Source organism: Cydia amplana, chromosome Z, assembly GCF_948474715.1.
Source record: "Cydia amplana chromosome Z, ilCydAmpl1.1, whole genome shotgun sequence".
NCBI classification, from domain to species: Eukaryota; Metazoa; Arthropoda; class Insecta; order Lepidoptera; family Tortricidae; genus Cydia; species Cydia amplana.
This window is the reverse complement of record NC_086096.1, coordinates 32598476-32618683: the sequence shown is the minus strand read 5'-3', so window position 1 is coordinate 32618683 and position 20208 is coordinate 32598476. Positions and strand designations below refer to the sequence as shown.

Here is a 20208-nt window from a genome sequence, read left to right as displayed (position 1 = left end):
ATAAATCTGTAATGCATTCGAAGTGGATGGTAGAAGTAGACCCAGTCGCAGACACTGGTCCCAAAAGGCGTCAAAGAGATACAGATAGGTACCGATGTCCCAGTATCTCCATCAAGCTAAAGACCGCAACAAGGGGAGAAGCTTGTATATTACAACGCTTCCGGTACAATCCTCAGCAATAAAGGACCGGCTTAAGGAAGACTGTGTTAAGTATATACAGTTAAACAGTACATTATAGTGGCTAATTATGTTAGAAGACCCATATTTTATGAGAACAGAAGAAAGCAGAAGCATGGAATAATAGAGACACGACACGGGCAGGTTATTTACCCAAGATCTATTTGACTCATTTGCAAGCTAACGCCTCACCTCATCCTCCATAGACAAAAGACAGGAAAACATACAATAATTAGTTTGGCGAACATTAAACTCTATGGAAATTCGTTAGTCTAAGGTAGCATGCCCCGGCGTCATGTGCGCGCTCATTAATGAGTTGTGTTACAGCAAAAAATATGTTCATCTACACAATATCAAGCGGCAACCTTCGCAAGCTCTTATACATTGTATGCATTTCCTTGAAATTGAAGCTTTAGCTACGTCGAATAAAGTCTTATTTACGGCGACCCAACTTGATGAGATATTCTATATAGATGGGTATTCCAGGGTGTGTAGGCATCCGGCGCATGACTCGTCGCTCCGCGATCAATTATTAATAAAAAGCGGCCAAGTGCGAGTCGGACTCGCCCATGAAGGGTTCCGTATTTAGGCGATTTATGACGTATAAAAAAAAACTACTTACTAGATCTCGTTCAAACCAATTTTCGGTGGAAGTTTACATGGTAATGTACATCATATATTTTTTTTAGTTTTATCATTCTCTTATTTTAGAAGTTACAGGGGGGGGGACACACATTTTACCACTTTGGAAGTGTCTCTCGCGCAAACTATTCAGTTTAGAAAAAAATGATATTAGAAACCTCAATATCATTTTTGAAGACCTATCCATAGATACCCCACACGTATGGGTTTGATGAAAAAAAAATTTTTGAGTTTCAGTTCGAAGTATGGGGAACCCCAAAAATTTATTGTTTTTTTTCTATTTTTGTGTGAAAATCTTAATGCGGTTCACATAATACATCTACTTACCAAGTTTCAACAGTATAGTTCTTATAGTTTCGGAGAAAAGTGGCTGTGACATACGGACGGACAGACAGACGGACAGACGGACAGACGGACAGACAGACAGACAGACATGACGAATCTATAAGGGTTCCGTTTTTTGCCATTTGGCTACGGAACCCTAAAAAGCAGCCCGCTCCATTGAAAGGGCGATTAGCTCAATATTTATATGGAATATTCGGTATCAAGGGCGCATTGTGGTGATAATTCGGTGCGTCGTGACGCGGCGCGTTTGGCCACAGACCAAATGCTTCGCGGTAGAGCAGCTACACGGTACGGTGGGTACTGGCTGACTCCTACATGACGACGTTATACTGCTTGGGAAGTGAATTAGTAATTGAAATCCTAGTGGTATATTTACAATACAATCATCCATTCTGTAACATTTTAAGACGTCCTACTTGGTTCCAGTGATAATAAGTTTATGTGACATATTACCTGATGTAGGTATAGCACAGGTATGCGTTTGAACTTACTAGCATGTTGTCTTGATAATATATCTGATTTTTGTGAACGCCTTGACCACTTCGATAAACCTGCTTACGCTTTCGTAGGTGGCAATTCTGGCATTGAAATAAAGGTAGGAACTACGTAGGTTGCAAATTCATGTTTATGTTCGCGAAACCCCGGAGTTAAATATAATTAGTAGCTCTTATGATTTACCCACCTATTCTCATAGAGTAATATAAGAGGAAGGTACAAATGCAGTGCTGCACGAACACTCATCTGTTGCGGCCACCGACGCGGCGAGCGCTCATTGTACTACCGAATTGACTCGCCGACTCTTTCAAAAGAATTCTACGCCGTGAAAGCAGCTACTATGTCGACATAAATTTATTTAATATGATACATTTCCTGGCACATCAATCAAACACTCGGCCCGATAGCAAATTATGAGCGAATATTAATCTTAACACCCATTGTACCCCGCTGCTACTAGATTAAGTGCTATTGAATACTTTTTGTACCGTTTATTTATCCATGTCAATCAAATGTTTCATATATTACATTCATAGTAATGTATGCTCCGACGCAAATTATTTATATATTTACAACAGGAAAACTGTGCGATATCAGTTACGAAATCGCATAAAGATGTTTGGAATCGATTTTTCAGAAGCTGATGCTAATGAAAAGGCATTTTCACGAGGTTTGGCGCGGTTGCATGCAAATGTGCCGCTTAATGACGCGCGAAGTCGCGCCACACAAGTATAGCGGCCACAAAACGCTACATTATCGATAGTTTACTGTTTCCCGCCGCCGACCGGCAGACAATAAAGAATCGCTCCGCTCGCTCTAAACTACCACTTATTATGACATTATGCATGCCTTGCCTATTCACTTTTTGCTACGGAACACTTAGTTTGTTACCAATGAACGTTTGTTATAGCTATTACAATTAGATTGACTTATTACAATAACGGCAGTAATCCCGTTGCAGACTCCCAAGATTGAGTCACCCGGAACGTGCTTCCGCGTAAAACGCCCTTCAACCCCGAAAAGGACGCAGATTACCGCATGAAAGCGCCTCACAATACTCTTTTAATTTGTCATTATGAAGCAATAAAAACATCCTAAATGAGAGCGACAAAAAACTCGTTCAGACTCCGACAAAAACCACGAGCTGGGGCGAAATTCGCAAATCATTCCGCCATAATGATAGCCGCTTGAAAAAAATTTAAATATCAAAAGGCCGGACGGGGCACAGTAATGGTTTAAAATCATTTTTCATTCGAGTCACTCGTGAGTCAGAAATATGAAAACGGTAGCCGTCGGCCGCTTCCATTAACTCGGGTCGCGATTAGAATTTTGGCCGGAGTCCATCTTTCATTAGTCCTTAAAAATAAACCTAAAAGCCAATCACACGGAGCGAAATGAGAATGACTTGGTGGAGTATAGATGTTATATTTTTTCATTACGTTAAGTATACACGGGATTAGATACAAAGGCAATATCAATGAGTCCTTGCAGCCAGCGGGCCAGTTAGCGCAGTCGGAAGATTTTGACGGAGAGTTGGTAGTTGACGGGCGAGTGTTGGTCGGAAGTGGGTGGGTGTCATTTGTTTTTCCTTTGTTTCTTGCGCGCCTGCTCTAGGGGTGGCAGGCCGCTGTCGAACTCGCTGGCGGTGTGCATGGAACTCTGCTTGTTTACTATCCTGCCGCTCAACCCTGCTTTAACCTTTGGGAACCTGGAAAACGATATTTTATTCAGACACAAACACTTTATAAGTCAATACTACTATCTACGAAATAGACATTTTACTAAAGTACTAGTACAATCTATATACATATATAATCTAACTACCTAATAAAAAATAAACAAAATATCATCGTGAATAAAATAGGGATGGAATATACAGATTTAACATAAATACATATATGTATATCAAGACGTACAAAAATTGTTAATTAACTTATTATAGGCACGTTTCATGGTAGGCATGGAGTTGTACAAGATATAAATAAAACATTATTACAATGTACGTACTTCTACAAAAACTAAATAATTAACTACTTAAAAAAAAACAAAAAAGAAGTAATTTAAAATATACTCAGGTTTGCTATATTCCAGGCATGTACAAGCGTTTTTAAACTTTTTTAACAATACGACCGTGCTACTAGCACGGTCGTATTTTTATCGTTTATCACCATGCCTGTCACGTTCTCACAAGTATGCAAGTGCGAAAGTGACGGGCATAGTGATAATCGATAAAAATGGAACCGTGCTGAGCCCGCTGGTAATCAGTTATCTTTTGTTTGAATTATCTAATATAGCAGCTGATTACGAATAGCAGCTTAAACAAACTTAAGCAAATGAAGTCATATAAAAGCAGCAAAAAAACACACACCCTTTAAAAACCTTTCAACGTTTGTTCTATGTTTTGTTTTATAGTACCACATAAAGAGGTCAAATATCAACCATCGACAAGTATATTTGAATAATTTAAAGTGTGTTAATATAGTAAGTTTTAGATTTGTAAGGCAGAGACATTAAGATAAATTCTATATTCATCGAAATCTTAAAGTAACATTGTTCTTTTTTGTCTAAGCAATGTTACAGTCAATGCAATGATGCATTGCATGATAAATTGATAATTAGGTAATCACAAAATGCATCGATTTCGTATTGGTGTATGTATAGGTATAATATTATATTGGTCCTCTTCACTGATTTTAGGTATACTTAGGTACCTATAAAAGCTTATTTTTCTATGTAATCAAAAATGCCTATAAAAATGCGTCATCGACTAATAAATTAAACATAAATAACGCTATTAGACATACAAACAAGCGTTTGTACGAGAGATGAGGCAAAGGGTGAGAATTAAGGTCTCCCCAAACTTATCGACGCGGAATCGGCAATGCCAATAGAAATGAAACTTTATGTCCACGCAATAAGAGCGAAAAAGACGCCGACGCGTCGGCCGTCGACGGCCGAACGGAGCCGAACCGAACCTTACCTGTTTATGCTGTTTACTATCGGCTTTCGCCGAATCCGCGTCGATAAGTATGGGGAGACCCTTAACCTGCCGAATCCCACGATATGACGTCACCCATAAGCGTTCTGGCTCAAATATGAGCCACTGGGAGCTGACAGATTAAACAGTAAAGCACTCACCCGGGCCTCTTCCTCTCTTCCTCGTCGTGTACAGTGAGCTTGTTGGCCGGCCGCTCTCTGTTCAGGTCCGGGTCGTACTTGGCGCGCTTGGCGAGCGCCGCGGGGGTGTCGCGGAGCGCGAACGCCTTGGCCGCGTGCCCGAGGTGCAGCTGCTTGGCGTCCAGGAACTCGCGGACCTCGCGCGGGTAGCCGGAGTAGAAGCGGACCCAGGTCGTGTAGGCTGGAGGGAGGATGTTGGTACGTTACGCCGATAACGGGGAGATGCCACTAGCGATTGTGACTTAAACTCAAATAAGTTGTACTCGGGTAATTCCGAAAGGAAACAAACAAATAAAGTGGCGGATCATTCCGAACAGAAACTCTTATTACAATGGAATACGAGTGATGTTTAAAGGTATTTATTTGGAATACACCTTGGTTATAAAAAAAAAGTTTCTGTACCTAATTTAAACTAACTTCAAGAAATACGAGTATCAGGGATCGGAACCGGTTTATTGCAAAAACTTAGAAATAACCATATTTTTCGAATTATTTTATACTCGAAATGTAGGACTCAGTTGTGTGTTTAGGTAACGACTTCACCGAGTATATCGCCAATAAGCGATTAGTTGTTAAAATGACAATGTGTGTTGGTACTAGTACCCTACTAAGTCAGCTTACCTCGGCTTGCCCTAAGTAGCCAGGACTTATCCGTGTGTGCGGTCTGTTCTAGCCGCGCCTGCACGGCGATGGCGGCGCGGTTCGCGTTCGCCGCGCCCGGAACTATGCTCAGCAACGGCTCCAGACATAGCTTCTCGTTGCGTTGACTCAGTCTGATAACAAGTTATTAAGATGGGTTGCATTCGAAATCAACCAATTTTATCTTACAGCACGTCCAGACCTAGTGAATGCGCTGTGAGAACACGTTTGCTTTAGATTGCGCGACTAATTGGGCGTTTTTTAAAATAAATATCGAAAACCTGATTCTTTCAAATCTGGACGTTCTTGGGCTCATTCTACTCAGAATCGACAGCATTCTCCATCCCGTCATTAAAAAAAGATGTCCCAAAATGTCCATTCCATTACGTCACGTTTTATTATGAGAACATTTTTCACTTGTATGGACGTAACGTAGTGGAATGTACAATTTTCATCAGGATTGAATATGCTAGTGATTCTGAGTTGAAAGAACCCAAAAACACCAGAATCTGTGAGAATCGGGTTTTCAATATTTATTTTAGAAAACGCCCAATTAGCGACGTAGCCCCATGATAATTTTTTAAGTAAAAAAAAATATCTTTATTTAAAACAAAGGCATATAAACAAAACCCCACACTAGAAACGAATCTATATATAAACTAATTATATCTAATACCTTTAAACGAGCAATTCTTGTTTATTTATTTATTTATTTATATATATATATTTCGGGGATCTCGGAAACGGCTCTAACGATTTCGATGAAATTTGGTATATAGGGGTTTTCGGGGGCGAAAAATCGATCTAGCTAGGTCTTATCTCTGGGAAAACGCGCATTTCCGAGTTATTATATGTTTTCCGAGCGAAGCTCGGTCACCCAGATATTAAACATATTATAGATAACAAAATAATGTTAGTTACCTGATACGTTTCTGTTCAAGGTGTCGCATGAACTCAGTTTCGCTGGGTAGCAAGAACATCACAGCCTCCCCCACGTTGGAAGCTCGCCCCGTTCGCCCGACCCTATACACACGTCAGGCATATAACGACATCTAACAGACTATAAGTACATAACTAAATAAATAAATATTATAGGACATTCTTACACAGATTGACTAAGTTCCACAGTAAGCTCAAGAAGGCTTGTGTTGTGGGTACGCAGACAACGATATATATAATATACAAATACATAAATACATAGAAAACACCCAAGACTAAGGAACTCTGTGAATATCTGTGTTAATCACACAAATAAACGCCCTTACCAGGATTCGAACCCAGGCCCGCGGCTTAACAGGCAGGGTCACTACCCACTAGGCCAGATCAGTCGTCGTCAATAAAACTGAAAGAATTTTTCTAATGCCATATATTGAGCCAACGTCAATGTTTGATAAGATTTTATTATAAAATGATTAGGGTAAGTTTTTTCAAAATAATTAACTTAAAAATAGATATATAATTAATTATTGAGACTGTTTATAATTGAGACAAGAACCAATTAAACTGGCTACTAACCAAAAACCTATATTTCCAGATGTGATGACGATCATTCGGTGTACCTATTACACCGCGCAAAATTAAAACTGAGATGTCAAAAATTAAATAACATTTTTTATTTCTCTTAAATTACAAACTTAGACCACCGCCATTATTATAGGGTAATAACTACTTTAAAACGAGTTAGTCGATTGAAAAGTGTAAACGCCAGCCGACCATGTAACTACAACAAATCAGCGGAGGATATCATGCATGTCTTTATATTTTAGCATTACAGCGTTTAGGTTAAGACTCAACACTCAACAGTAACCACTTTGGTGAGACAGACTATAATAAAAAATGTAAAAAAAAAACGAAATCGGGTAAGCTTCGCTTCGTCACCCGAGAGTACGAAGTTTGTCCGGGTCGGTGAATATTGAACATTCCACTTTTCTTTTATGAGTATAATACTTTTATGAAAGTTTGTGAGTTTACCTGTGTACATAGTCGGTGGCTGAGGTAGGTGCGCAATACTGCAGCACAAGATCCACGCGCGGCACGTCGAGGCCTCGTGCTGCCACGTCCTGCATAAAGCGTACATTTAACAGGATCTGTTCTTCACGTGATAAATTAAATGCTTGCGTATTGATACTTCCGCAACTTCAACTGCTGCTCTGCTGACAGTAGGTACAAAACTTTAACTGTCAATAAAATATTTCCTTTAGAAATATTGATGTCTTTTCATACAATATTAGGCTCTACCAGCGTTTCATTACTACATGTATTGCAAGAAACATATTTATTTTATACTATACATTGCCCTCAGTTAATAAATTACCGCCAAAAAATTTACGATAAGAAATAAATATAAGCAGGAATTAATGTTGTTTTCGAGTTTTTCCTCAAGCAACTGACCACCGCGCATAATACTTATGTTTAGCAAACTTCAAGGAAGCTATAAAAACGATGATTTCTGCGGCGCACAGTAAGTGCTTTCTTGTTCGGTCAAGCAATTAATTCATATTAACTTTCCAGCAAAAACCGTACTCACTTGTACTAAGCTACAATGTAATTTCCATTATTGTTTCTACTTTTTAGCTCCCTGTAATTGCAATTATAAATGTAATTGCTTTTTAATTGCGATTATAGTAGATTAATAAATAACACTGTCTACGAGTTCCTAATAGAGTGTCCTCCTTGAATGGGAACATTTTTAATAAAAAGTTAAAAACATTGTTTCTCGTCGTCTCCATATTGTTTTTATTAAGTCAATCCTAGTCGTAGTTATTCACAATAGCAAACTACTAAATTATGCGTTGATGCCACTGTTTTTGATTTAGTCACTGGAAAACTCTAGGAATCAAATAGATATTTAAATACAGGTAAAATTATACATACAAGGTACATAATAAAGTTGCCCGTCTAATTGTAGGTCGTAGGTTCGATTTTATGCTAGCCTGATTCTAATAAAATAACTAAGCATTGAATACTTAGAGAAAGCCTTGATATTTAAGCTTTCTACATAGTATAAAACAAAGTCGCTTCCCACTGTCTGTCTGTCCCTATGTATGCTTAGATCTTTAAAACTACGCAACGGGTTTTGATGCGGTGTTTTTTAATAGATACTACAGAGTGATTCAAGAGAAAGGTTTATGTATAATTTGGTAACCCATGCGGGGCGGGTCGCTAGTTGGGATGAAAACGTATAGGGCATCATTTTCTTATTGACACCAGCATCCTAGCAACAACGATGACAGTTTCCATGCCAACTAAATAACAGAAAACCGATCAAAAAAGCTCCCAAGATAGGATCGGACAATCTATGAACAGCGCGTATTCTTGTAAAGATAATTTGAATCTGGTATCGGGCGAGCGGCGCTTACAGATGTAATAAATACAGATAATGGTAGTTAATCGACGCGTATTGTGGCAAGCTGGGAGCCGGCGGGGGCAGATGAATGACCGGCTAATACGACTCAAACAACAATTAAGTATCGACAATCAAAGGCAAGCGGTGGCGGGCCCGCCATTGTCGGTGGATTAAAAACGTGATATAGTAGGTAAGGTAGGTAGCGCTCGACACGTCCGTCTTCTGTTCGACGCTATACAATATTTTCAAATATTAATGGATTATTTTTTATCGATTTACACCTAATTGGACTTATCTGTGAAAATATTATGTCACACTGATCGGCTTCTTTAGTCGATACAGTGTACTTTAACAGTAAAATAAACGACGTTAACGTTCATTAAATGTAAGAAATGTAACGGTAGCCCTTTAGTGGAGAAGTATTACTGATATGACTTATAGGATTACGTATCGAAATCATGTTTCGATACAAGGCGTGTTATTCACCATACAAAATAGGGCTTCCTTCTTGGCCTTGCGGAACTATTCGAAGACCTCGGTACTGAGCTCGTGCGGCAGCGGCGGCAGCGCCAGGCTGTCCATCTCAAACTCGGCAACATAAATCCTAAACGTTGTGAATAGGAATGATGACACATGTTGAATTTTATATCAAAATCTAGTAAAATAGATAGCAAACAAGCAATTTATCACAATAATGTGGATATTCAAATAAAATATGGAAATGTTACAAAAATACAGGACCTGAAAGTTTCAAAATTTAAGTTTTTTTTTAACATCCAAAAACGATAAAAGTATGGGTACCATTCCATTCCTTACATTTTATCTAAAAAAAATATTGTATAGCAACTATATATACATAAGTTACATAAACGCAATATTTCCCCGACAAAAACGCAATTTTCTTGTTTTGTCCATACGACAAGATGGGCTCTCAGAGACCTTGACGTCACGTTCATTTATCGTTTTGTTAAGGGCGTTTCGCGAGTGAAGTGCGACTGTCGGCCTTTGACTACAATTTCTGACTTTTGTGTTACTTTAATGCAATTGGTCCCATACAGACATTTGATCCTAAAAACTAACCCGATCGATTGATACCATAAATGAAAATTAGTCATGTAGCCTATAGTGTCACTTACCGTACAAAAGAGCACGCCCTTTTTGGCCTTGCGGAACTGGTCGAAGACCTCGATCCTGCGCTCGTGAGGCATGGAGCCGTGCAGCCGAAACACGGACAGCTCCACCGGCACCACCCCCCCCTCCGGCGGCGCTTGGTAGTCCACTTCAAACTCGGAATCACTGCCCGACTCCTGTAACAAATTATGTGATGTTAGAATCAAGTGAGACACTTGCTAACAAATATGGGAACTTAAGTTGTCGTCGTCCATAGGTACTTTAACCATTGTCGACGTTAGTGATTTTACCATTGTGCTATTGAAAATCATCACCATCAGTAAAAAATATGTTGAAATCTAAATTTTATACATTCGCGACGTCCGCGAGGTATTTTTCGCGAGTGATGGTAAACTTTTTTGGAAAGAAAAAATTTGTGGGTGGATTGAGAAGGTGAATACTCATATGGATCAGTTTTATTCATAAGCAATCTGGACATCAAATTGTTTATAACTTAAATCTATTTTGGCTTACATACAGAAAAGGAATAATTAAATCATTATAAAACCTCACCTTGTCCGCATTGGCTTTCCTCTTTTTGGACTTTGGATTCTCGTTTTGCTTGGATTTCGCTGGTTTCCCAGTAAGCACAGTCTCTATGAGCTCCGCGTGGTAGTCCACCATCTCCAAAGTCGCCATAAATACCATCAGCTTGCCGCTTCTTTTGTTCATTACGCAATGTTCTACTATAAGGGAACATAGTGTGACCAGTCTCAACTTCATTGGGACTATTAGGAATGATTGCTTCACTGACACTGGCATCACCAGCTCGTCTTCCTTTATGGCTGTTTTGACTGCTGCTTCAAACGAGGGAGCGATGTCGGGTTCAGTGGGCATGACGTATTCGTCATCTGATTCCATGTCCACGACCCCAGGTATAGGAGCAAGCTTTTCTTTTATCTTTTTTTGTTGTTTTTCGGCGACTCCGGGAAATGGAACTGGAGCTGCTTCAGAGTCTGATAAATCGTCAACACTAAACAACGACTTCGATTTGTCTTGTCTAAACAACTTCAGACCTAAAAAAATATATAAAGAATTAGTTTGTTTTCTCTTTAATACGGGTAATCTGTTTTAATCTCAGAGGTTTTAATTGTCAAGTAAAGTGATATGATACCCTGCTTTTCTTCTGGGGCATCTTCTTCTTCGTCATCATTCTGGTCCGTGTTTTCTTCTATGGCGTTTGATTTAACATTAGGCTTCTCACTTTCCGTTTGAATATCTTTGGCACTTGATAGCCCTTGTTTCGTCTTATCTTTAAGTCTCAAGGAATCGGCGACGAGCGCCGTTCCGTCCGCGGCATCTACAAACACCGGGTCCACCATTGTGATGCCGGCTAAATTTTCGACGGCCTACCCGTTAAGTAAAAATAATAAATTAATTAAATTCTTTATTTTTTCCTAAGAATAGTAACGAATCTCTCAATAGCATGTATTTTGTTTACGCTTTAGGGAGGCGCTTTACTACATTTAGCGTAAAAAAAAGAATAAATATCAACCATCTTAAACCTAAATCTGTAAATGTATTGTTCACCTTAGTAAGTGTAGCAGATAGTAAAGTAGTTTGCCGCTCTGTAGACAAGAACACTTCAGTCAAATGATGTTTTATTTCAGGTTTGTCTTCATCTTCCTTCTGTTCTTGAGGTTCCTCTTCCTTATCAGGAAAAGTTGATTTAATTTGACTTTTGATCAAGGCTAAAGGGTCGTAGGTAGCCGCTTTTTTATGATCTTCGATTGCTTTTACAATGGCGGCTATGTCTTTTTCGTACCCCATGTCCAGTAAGCAATCTGCCTCATCTAGTACTAAGCACCTAAAAGATTAATTAAATTAAGATAATAATACAAAACCTAAAATTGGGCACAACACAATCAGACAGGTACCGCGAAACGCAAATTTCTCAAATGAAACCTGTACACAGTCAAAGTCACACTAAACTTCTGTATTGACTTACACAAACCTTATACCTAATATTTAAGTACATTATAGCTTAAAATAACTTACCCTGTCTTCGCAAAATTGATGGACTGTGTGTGCCTTAAATGGTCATTTATCCGTCCCGGTGTGCCAATTAATATGTTGAGACCCTTCCGCAATCTTGCCTTCTCAGCTTTGCGTTTCTGGCCCCCGCTTAATAGCCCCGGTACAATCCATGTGAATGGCTACAAGGCAATTAATATAAGACTTAAAAAGTAAATTAAACGACTGGTACAAGATGATTACTTTGAGCATCAAATAAATATACCTACTCAATATAATTTTTGTTTAAAAAAATGTTATTATTTATCGTATGGAAACGCAATATAATCAGTTTCCCTCTGGGTTGGAAGGTCAGATGACATATTATTTTCAGTAAAAACCTTGCCTATGTCAATTCTTGGGATTACGTTGCAGAATCGCCAGGATCGGGTCCCGTGGCAAGCCGTGGCAAAAAGTCGGAACAAAAGCTAGAAAGTTTATGATATTTATGATTACAAATACATACAAATGAATGACAACCATTTTGACAAAATCTACAAATTTATAAAATCTAATTTAATTTAACAGGGAGATCCGTTATCGCCGAAGCTCTTCACCAGCACTTTAGAGCACGTGTTCCGAAAACTTGCGCCGCGTTGGGGAGAGAAGGGCTTGATAGTCGGGGAGAGGAAGCTGACCAACCTTCGCTTCGCCGACGATATAGTCTTGTTTTCCTCAACTTCATCCGAGTTACGTCAAATGCTAGACCTTAGCAACGCAAGCCTCGAGGTTGGACTGAAAATGAATATGTCAAAGACCAAGGTCATGACTAACAGCACAAAACGTGGGATTGAGATAAACGGAGAACACGTCGCATATGTCCAAGAATACCTTTATCTTGGCCAAATAGTCTCTTTCCAGGCGCGACAGGAGAAAGAAATCCAAAGACGCACCGAAAACGCCTGGAAGAGCTATTGGTCAATGAAACACCTGATGAAGGGAGACCTACCTCTATCACTCAAGCGTAGGCTCATGGACATGTGCGTACTTCCAGTTCTCACCTACGGTGCTCAGACCTGGTCTTTGACGGAAGCTCAGAAGTCCAAACTCGGGGTTTGCCAGAGAGCTATGGAGCGCAGCATATTAGGTGTAAAATTAAGGGATCGAGTCCGAAACACCACGCTGCGCTCTAAGACTCGAATAATGGACGTAGCTCGGAAAGCGGCTAAGTTAAAATGGGACTGGGCTGGTCATGTCTGCCGAATGCCTGACGACTTGTGGGCCAAGTTAACCACAGAGTGGGAGCCCCACGAGTCTAACCGGGGAGCCGGCAGGCCTCGTCGGCGATGGCGGGATAACTTGGACTCCTTCTTGAGAGGCTGGCCAGATATTGCACTAAATAGAGACGAGTGGAGGAAGAGGGGGGAGGCCTTTGCCCAGCAGTGGGACACAGTGGGCTCTGAATATATAATAATAAAATTTAATTTATTTTTAATTTCTACATGAAATTCCTTATTATTATTGAAGCCACTTATAATAAGAAATATAGTAAATTGTATTACCTTAACCAGTTTCAGGAATAGCTCATAAGTCTGCACTGCCAGTTCCCTGGTCGGGACCACCACAACCGCCCGGATACCGTCATGTCTGTTTATCTTTGGGCGTATGGCTTGTAACCCTTCTATAATGGGTAAAGCGTAAGCTAATGTTTTGCCTGATCCTGTCTGTGACCTGCAAATATTTTAGTTATTTTAATGCTTTTCAGCAGGCGTATTATGGATGGCTTTATCCATATGATACGAGTAAAAGTATCACTTTTTATCACCACACAATTGAAAAAGATAGACACTGTCTTTATCATGCTGTCATGTAGACAACTATTAACATCATATCCATATTGGGCACTGAAACCGCTTTTTAAATGAGGATAATGGCATGCATGCTTTAGTATAAAGCAGGTGGCTGGGCTAGATATTGTAAGTCATAATATAAGGTAAACATCTCAGAACTCAAGATGCTAATGCCCAATAGTTGGCATCTTGTTGTCACCTCTAATTGCTAATGACGTAAGTTTATGGGTGCGTTGCGAATTGCATAACAAACTACAACTAATATTACAAGCGGAACTCCTTTTCTAATTTCACTAATTAAAAAAAACGGCCAAGTGCGAGTCGGACTCGCCCATGAAGGGTTCCGTATTTAGGGGATTTATGACGTATTCAAAAAAACTACTTACTAGATCTCGTTCAAACCAATTTTCGGTGGAAGTTTGCATGGTAATGTACATCATATATTTTTTTTAGTTTTATCATTCTCTTATTTTAGAAGTTACAGGGGGGGAGACACACATTTTACCACTTTGGAAGTGTCTCTCGCACAAACTATTCAGTTTAGAAAAAAATGATTTTAGAAACCTCAATATCATTTTTGAAGACCTATCCATAGATACCCCACACGTATGGGTTTGATGGAAAAAAAAAATTGAGTTTCAGCTCTACAGACAGACAGACAGACAGACAGACAGACAGACATGACGAATCCATAAGGGTTCCGTTTTTTGCCATTTGGCTACGGAACTCTAAAAAGGAGTTCCGCTTGTTATATGAGTTGTAGTTTGTTATGCAACATGGCCCAGGGGCCCGTTTCTCAAAAGCTTGTAACTTGTAATACAAGCGGATGTCACTTTTTGACAGCTTTTGTTAGAAAGGGACTTCCACTTGTATTACAAGTTACAAGCTTTTGAGAAAGGGGCCCCAGATGGTTGAGGATGCGTTGCGAGGGATGTTTTTGCTTTGAACCAATAGAATGTCTATCTGTCTTTCACACAAAGAGAAAGCAACAGAAAATAAATTAGAATAGAGGGCATTATAAATTCAAAAGTTAACATTTATTTCAGTTTTACGATTTCCAACTTGCATGCTGTGTAGTGAAAACATTACAGCTTAATGTACTTATCTGAAAGTTTCATTTATGACATTGTTATTTTGTCTATATTTATGTTAGTGCATAGATTACCTCATCATCCATAGGGAACTTATAAGGCAAATCATGATCACTTCTCAGTACACAACTACACATAAGTGCGCCTATCGGAATGAAAAACTTGTTACACTTTTACAAAGCTGCGTCCACTTTTAGTAGCTCTATTTATGAAAAAATATATTATAAAGAATTGAGCTGTTGTGGTGCACATGGGTTATTGTAGTATAAAATCTCATGATGTTGCATTTTCTGCATTTTACGAGTAAAATTGCACCTTAGTATGTTCCTTAGTGTGGCATTTTCCACAAGTCGACAACCAATGTGCCTATTTTGCGTGAAGCGAGGTAGCTCTACACTAGCCACCCCAGCTCCTCCATGAAACCTAGCAGTGTCTTCAGGTTGCTAACTGTCTCCTTCAGTGTGCATGGAGTCCCTAGGTACTTCCCTAGGTGGTTCCTGTATACTTCTACCTGTTTAGTGTAGGAGAATATGTTTTGCTGTTTCCTCTTCTTCCATGCACACTCTGCACACGGGGCTGTCTGTTTTACCCATATTATGTAGGTGTTTGTTTAGTGTGTTAATCCTACTACTTTGCGTAGTATGTAAAGCGCTACATATTGCAGTGTCTGTGTATTAATGCTTTCATTTTGATAAATAGGAAATTGAACAGGTAAAAACAAAACATGTATGATTTCTTCAGTTGTTATTTTATGGGAACCTGGCTTTCGAAGCGAAAAGTTCACCTGAGAAGAGCCCTACTATAATTAGGTAGGTAGTCTATTTTTTAATTCGGTAGACTAAAATGACATTTCTTAGTATGAAATGACATTTTATGTTCATACTATGAACTGTCATTTCAGTCTACCGAATAAAAAAATAGATTTTAATTTCTAAAAAATAGTGTCATTTTGTAGCAGTAGAGGACCCAATTTAAAAGATTGTAGAATAACTAAGTTAGGATTTTTTTTTAATGTTGTTTCTTTGAGTAAGCATAATAAAACTCATAGTAGGATAGAAAAAGGACACATTAATCCGTGGGGCAAATTTTCTGGACAGGTAAGGACTTCCTATATCGATAAACTCAATTATCAATGCTTGTGCTATATACTAGTGATAACTCAAAGGTTTGCTTGTAAAAATATGTTTTTATTAAAAGTGTAAAAATCAAATAAAATAATAACTCAATTCACTATGATTTATAATCTATCAATCAGGTTGAGATAATATTGACTATTTCATAGTGCAGTATGTATTACGCCCTACCTTTATATAACCTAGCGATTATTTAAAATATGCTATGTGTGAATTTCATACTTATCTTCAAAACAATAGTTACAAAAAACACAATGTTGGGGGGCGATCACTAGTATATAGAACAAGCATCGATAATTGAGTTTATCGATATAGGAAGTCCCTACCTGTCAAGAAAATTTGCCCCACGGATTCCTATGTTTGGTTCTGACATATCAATAGACACTTAAATCTTTAAACTCCGCCCGAAGGCTTAGAAGATATGAGAGAATAAACAATAATTGCATGGCATGCAATAATCCAGGTTACGATGCATAAAAACATTAGCTGGATAATGCTGAGTGCCACTAAGTGAAAAATTATCAGTCATTATCAACCCCAACATAGCAAATGATATTTAAAAACTTACCTAATCAGGGCATCTCTTCCTTGCAGTATCACGGGCACAGCACTCTGTTGAACTACCATAAGCTCTTTCAACCCAAGATTCTGTTGTAAGTTGGCTACACTGTGAGGGTGAATGTCTAAATCAGAGAAGCTGTTTTCAGCAAAAACTTTTTCCACTACCGGCTTTACAGCTCTCTGGCCAATCCTCAACACATCTGGGTTATTTTTGAACAACGATGAGATCCAGCCACCAGCCCTGGGTTTTTGCTTTAATTGTATATCATCACTAAGATCTTGGTAGCTTTTCCCTTGGAACTTTCCTTTGTTTTCGCTCAAATCTCTCAAGTTACTTGATAAATCCATTGACTTCTGGGCCTCAGGTTCTGATTGCCGAGGCACCTTAATTTGACGTTCGGAATCAGGTTTCTTGCCTGGAATAGTTCTCTTCCTGGCTATAGTTTTTCCCGTAAAAGCAGGCTTTGACATAAACTTATATTCCGATGCATTTTTCTGTGCACCTCCTGTTTTCTTGTTGCCCTGAGATTTAACCAATAGTAAGTCACATATCTAAGTATTAAACTTGTTTATATTTCTTGTAAATAATACCTTACCTTTTTGGAAACAGAAATATTCAACTGCAAGTCGTCCATTTTCGGTTTTCGGGAAATCAGGTTTCGATATACATGTTATGTTGAGGTTATAGGCGCACGCATGTTTTTGTTGTCGTGTAAAACTGTCAGATTGACAATCCGTTTGCGTTTTGTTTCAGCATAAACGCTCAAAGCGAGAGATTGTTCCGCTGAGCAAAAACGAGCACACGTCGACGCGCAGAACAAACATTTTCACTATCCTGCTAGATATTATTATTTATTTTACTGTTATTTTACTAGTATGGGACTATACTCACTATATTAACTCTTAGCCATATCCTAACTCGACATAGGTATAGATTTATTTAGTTTACGAACGAAACGCTAGATGACCCTGCCATAGAGAAAGAAATACATAGAGTGCTCACTCCATACATCAGTTTTAGTACCAAAAAGACTATTAGCATCTAGCATCGAGTAGCGGAACTATCAGTACTGCTACTTGACCGGAAAGTCTTATGCTGTTGAGATAAGACTTTCCGGTCGGTGCTACATCTATTGTCAAATAGCAGTACTGATAGTTCCGCTACTCGATGCTAGATGTGGACACTGAAATTAATAGTCTGAACTAATGGATGGAGTGAGCACTATTGTCTTACTATATTTCTCTATGACCCTGCTAATCCCTGCTCCGTAAAAAAATCGTGAATCGCGGTATTAAGATTTTTCTTACGATTAACGATAATGACTTGATAATGACCCAATACTGTGGCAGATTTTTGTTTAGTTCACGAATAACACGCTAGATAGCGCTTAATTCCGTGTAGTTATTAACCCTGAATCGCGGTATCAAAAAATTTCTTAGGGCAATGACCTGATTCTCGTGCAGATTATGTTTAGTTCACGAATAGCACGCTAGATGGCGCTGTCCCGTGTAATAAAAATCCTGATTACCTGAATCGCGCTATCAAGATTTTTCTTGTGATAACACCCCACAAGCAGGACCTAGGATAAAGCTTTCGCTTCGATTTTTGTTTAGAATACATGGATTAAAATAAAGAACTTAGAATATAGATTATACATAATAATATATTTAAGGCCGTGCATCGAAAAATAACAGGATCTTAGAAACGTGGCAGTGGCTAGCCCCGGAAACAAACAGTAGTGATTTTCGGATATATGTTTCTTGACTATATGATAAGTGATTTCGTAGTAGTCGAAACACGAATGCTTAAAATTTTCTCGATAGAAAATAAATCCAAACTTACGTGTTCATTTTTCGGTTTTAGTTTCGTGCAACTAGAAAACACATCCATATCCAGCACAATCCACCTTACAGCAAAGGTTTTCATCTCGTCTTAACTTTCAAAGAACTAAATATTAACTTATTATCCTTTACCGATGGATTTATTATCGATTTTTGATTTCATGAATTCAACAGCAAACGCCCATTTTACGCAGTTCGGTTTCTCTTTCTGTCATGCGTCAAAGTCATAAATGCATCCTTTATGCCAGTAATGTTAGATGGCCGTCGTGCCTCAAAGAGGTAAGACCTATGTCACTTCGCGCAGCGCTCCGAATTACGTAAAATTTTAATATCCAATAAACGTTGAGTCGTAACTCCATTGAGTAGTAACGGAATCGGAGGTAAACCTATGATGGTGCCTTCTTACAGGCCTATATGTTACGCATGTGTGCGTGTTTGCTTAGCTACGTCATGCTACGTCGAAATCTATACTCTTTGTCAGTTACAACGGGTTAGGAAATTTCGACAGATATTGAAATGTATCGGTAGCTGTTTGGTATATAGCCATCAGAATCTAACCGTAACTTTTTGCTTTATTTTTGTTTGAAAATAAAATATCTATAAGAATATATTTTTTGCTTTTTTTCTATTGTAATGATAAAAATAAATCTAGTATGTTTCATGCTCAAATAATTTAAAATAATTGAATAAATATTATAAACTAATTGATATTATTCGTTTTAATTATTATATTATTAAGTTTGTTTGAATAAAATATTTTATTTCAATAATACGAAAAGTTATTATATTTAAGTACCACTAAAAAAAGTCCCTACTTACAAAAACTCACTTGCACGGGCCGGGGTTCGAACCCGTGACCTCCGGTTTGAAAGTCGCACGCCACTACAATTTCACATAAGTAATTTACAATGACATGATACCGTGGAAAAAGTGAATATTACAATGTACTGTGTTACTATCATTTTATAGTTTATTTTGGCTTGACAAGGAGGAATGAGAAAAACGTGCAGAGCGAGAGGATTAAATCTCTCTGTCCCTTTCTTAAAGTAGCCAATCCTAATTATGACATCTGTTTTGATATTAATTCTTTGAACATAATTTGTCGATGTTCTTTTTTATATCATCGAGAAAGATTTTTATTAAAAAAATGTGTTGAATTTATATGTTTTATTTATGTTTTTTTGGCATAAATTTCATTACTTTTGACAAATTTTGATTGTGATGACAAACGATTTGATGTGATGTGTGAAACGAACCATGTGATCAACGATTTATCTAATAAAACTTCATTTAGTCGAAAAAAATAGTTGTCTACTACCGGGTGGAAAAAAATTATGGGCCCTGGAGGGAAAGTGCCTTAAAACCTTAAGTTTGCTCATTTTACTTAAATGAAACATTATTGTTTTTTAAAGAAACAACTGCATTCAAAGATTTTTGAAGTGAAAACTTCTTTAGCGGCGCTAGGCACTTTTTGAGGTGGGGAAAAAATGATAAACTCGAGACAGTGTAAGGCGATCATGTGACCGTAAGGTTTAGATGGCATTTAAATCAATAAAGAAAAACTCAATGACATTACATGAAAAAGGTTATAATCTTGTACGGGCTGAAATACGAGGATCTCACAGTATTATAACTTTATATCACTCAAATATAATTCAATAAAGCTACATCTTGATGAAATCGCTAATAAAAGTGAACTCTAGTACTGGTGAATAAAACTCAAAATATCATGACCAAATATATTTAGATGCGAGGTCTGCAAGGTAACTTTACAATTTCTATTCGAA

At 38.3% G+C, this 20208-nt stretch overlaps 1 protein-coding gene across 1 annotated transcript; it reads right to left on the bottom strand.

Annotated features, from left to right (window-relative positions):
• Positions 1 to 2979: 2979 nt before the first annotated feature.
• On the bottom strand, positions 2980 to 17330 carry LOC134661560 (probable ATP-dependent RNA helicase CG8611). Its single transcript, XM_063517689.1, has 13 exons — positions 17176 to 17330; positions 16587 to 17101; positions 13507 to 13675; positions 11990 to 12147; positions 11522 to 11798; positions 11106 to 11340; positions 10505 to 11007; positions 9958 to 10128; positions 7447 to 7535; positions 6397 to 6498; positions 5458 to 5609; positions 4798 to 5017; positions 2980 to 3367 (listed from the first exon to the last, which is right to left on the bottom strand). The coding sequence occupies exons 1-13, from the start codon at positions 17212 to 17214 to the stop codon at positions 3235 to 3237; spliced, it is 2763 nt and encodes a 920-aa protein (XP_063373759.1). The 5' UTR covers positions 17215 to 17330; the 3' UTR covers positions 2980 to 3234.
• Between the last annotated feature and the right edge of the window lie 2878 nt (positions 17331 to 20208).